Raw genomic sequence first — 2,305 nt, 5'->3', positions numbered from 1 at the left:
CGGAGGGCGTCGAGATGCGTCTGGGCCAGGCGCAGCCCCGGGAAAGTCAGGCAGGCACCAAGGAAGGAGCAGAGGGCCACCAGCCCCAGCTTGAAGGCCAGTTTGGCGAGGGGCAGCCTGCAGAAAAACAAGGGAAGACGGGGGAACGGCTTGACCCCAATCCCACAGAGCCGTTGGGGACCCTCTGTCCTTTGGGTCACAGAGGGAGAAAGCACCGTTTTCAAAGCAATCTCCAGAAATACACCACCATTTCCCATCCTGAAATCAACTCACATCCAATCCCACCCCCGTGGCTTCAGGACGCTCTCCAGGTTGCTGCTGACACTGTCCAGCCCTGTGGGCAGCGCACAGCCATCAGAGGGTGCCCAGGGCTGCCCACCTCACCCCGGCTCCCCACACCCACCGGGCTCCAGGCCGAACTCCAGGTAGTCCTCGCGGACCACCAGGACCACCATGGCCAGGAGGAGGAAGAAGAAGGCGAAGGTGAGGCAGACGGAGCGCTCGCCACCCTCCTCTGAGCGGAAATAATGGCGCATCACCATGAAGAAGACCTTTCTGGAGGCAGGGGGGGCTGTCAAGGAAATGGGGGGCTGCATGGACAACCCCCACACCACTGGGACCCCCACACCATCCATGCCGTTAGGCCCAAAGGGAAGGCTCTTGCTGGGCACAGCTCAGAGGCAAGGCTTTCTAAGTCCATCAATTTACCTCTTCTACCCCAAATGGCGTTTCATTGCAAAAAAAAAGTAATAAAGGAAAAGGAGCACGTGGCAGCAGCAGGCACAAGGATACATGGAGAAGAAGACGGTGAGCAGGCACCAGAGCACCCCGAGGTTCATCTCCCTCTGCGGCTCCACCACGCAGCTGTAGCCTTCGGTGAAGACGTACACAGCAGTGGCGTAGACAGCAAAGTCCACGAACCACTGGTACTCCAGGAAATAGCGCAGCACTGCGGGCCGTGAGGAGATGTCAGCACTGTGGCTGTGGGTCACCAAATGGGGCTGGGTGCAGGGGCAGAAGGGCGCTGGGAGGTACCGAGAGCGTCCACGGCGGTGATGGGGGAGGTGTCCAGGTGCAGGTCGATGTCACGGGGCACTGAGAGCGGCTTGTCATCTGTCACACCATTCATCCTCCTGCAAGGGATGGGCTTGGGGAACTGGGCACGGAGCTGGAGCGTGCCTCGCGTCCCCCAGCACTGCGCATCCCTGCCTGGGAGCTCCTCATCATAAAATCATGACGGTTGGAAAAGGTCTCTACGATCGCCAAGTCCCACCTGACCCATCCGCATCGGTCCCTCCCATCACTCTGCCCCATGCTTGTAGGGATCCATGGGGTTGTTGTGACCCAAGTGCAGAACTGGCACTCAGCCTTCTTGAACTTCAGCCCATTGACCCAGCCTGATAATATCCTACAGCAGGGACCCCTGGAACCCTCAGGCAGCTCAAGGGGAACCCAACACTGGGGATCACTCCCACCAACCCAACTGGGTGTCTGCAGTGCTGACCTGTCCCGCTTGGTCTTGGGGCGCTGCTTCCCTGCCAAGGCACGGAGCTCCTCTTCCGATGGGTGCTTGTAGCGGTGCAGGCTGCACGGCAGCAGGCGTCAGCAGGGCTGGGTGTACCCCAAACCCTGAAGGGTGTGGGTAAGGGGCCGGAGGGGGGGCGATACCTGCCATTGCAGAGCAGCCAGCGAGCGAAGGAGCAGTGCGGGGCCAACTTCTGCATGATGCTCGCTGCCAGCAGGCTCACCACCACCTGCACCCCCATCACCGCCTGCACGGGGATGGTTCAGGGTTTGCATTGCCACAACCCCACCTGGAGCTCCTCTGTGCCAGGGGAGCCCCCAGCAGCAAAGGGGCTGCGGGACAGCCCAGGCATGCATACAGCCCTGGGCATGCACCAGTCACTTTAGAGCACACTGGGTATGCAATCCCCCAGATGCAGCCCCCCAGGACAGCCCATGCACCTTTGGCCGTGCACCCCTCGAGCACGGACTCCCCTCGAGCCAACTTGGATGTGCAGTCCCTGCCTGTGCACCCCTCGGGACAGCCTTGGCCACGCACCCTGAGCATGCACCCGCCATGCAGCACCTCTGGCCATGCACCCCCCATGCAGCACCTCCGGCCATGCTCCCCCCGGCACAAGCTCGGCTACGCATCCCGGAGCATGAATCCAGCAACACCCCTAGGCACGCACCTATATTGGAGCACCCTGAGCATGCAACCCCTTAAAAGTAACCCCCTCGGGACAGCCCATTCATACACCTTTGAGCATTCCCTCCCCCTCATGCACCTCCCCCGGACAGC

At 61.3% G+C, this 2,305-nt stretch overlaps 1 protein-coding gene across 1 annotated transcript in view; it reads right to left on the bottom strand.

The window, feature by feature from the left end:
• Positions 1-2,305, bottom strand: part of TMEM161A (transmembrane protein 161A) — a 4,810-nt gene that overhangs the window by 2,167 nt on the left and 338 nt on the right. Inside the window, 7 exon segments of the mRNA XM_019610077.2 lie at positions 1-117; positions 274-334; positions 404-555; positions 793-949; positions 1,036-1,133; positions 1,505-1,585; positions 1,669-1,772. Of these exon segments, the coding sequence (XP_019465622.1) occupies positions 1-117; positions 274-334; positions 404-555; positions 793-949; positions 1,036-1,133; positions 1,505-1,585; positions 1,669-1,772 (770 nt within the window).

Source organism: Meleagris gallopavo, chromosome 30, assembly GCF_000146605.3.
Source record: "Meleagris gallopavo isolate NT-WF06-2002-E0010 breed Aviagen turkey brand Nicholas breeding stock chromosome 30, Turkey_5.1, whole genome shotgun sequence".
NCBI lineage: Eukaryota > Metazoa > Chordata > Aves > Galliformes > Phasianidae > Meleagris > Meleagris gallopavo.
The sequence above is the reverse complement of the archived record's forward strand: the minus strand, read 5'-3'. Positions and strand labels throughout refer to the sequence as shown.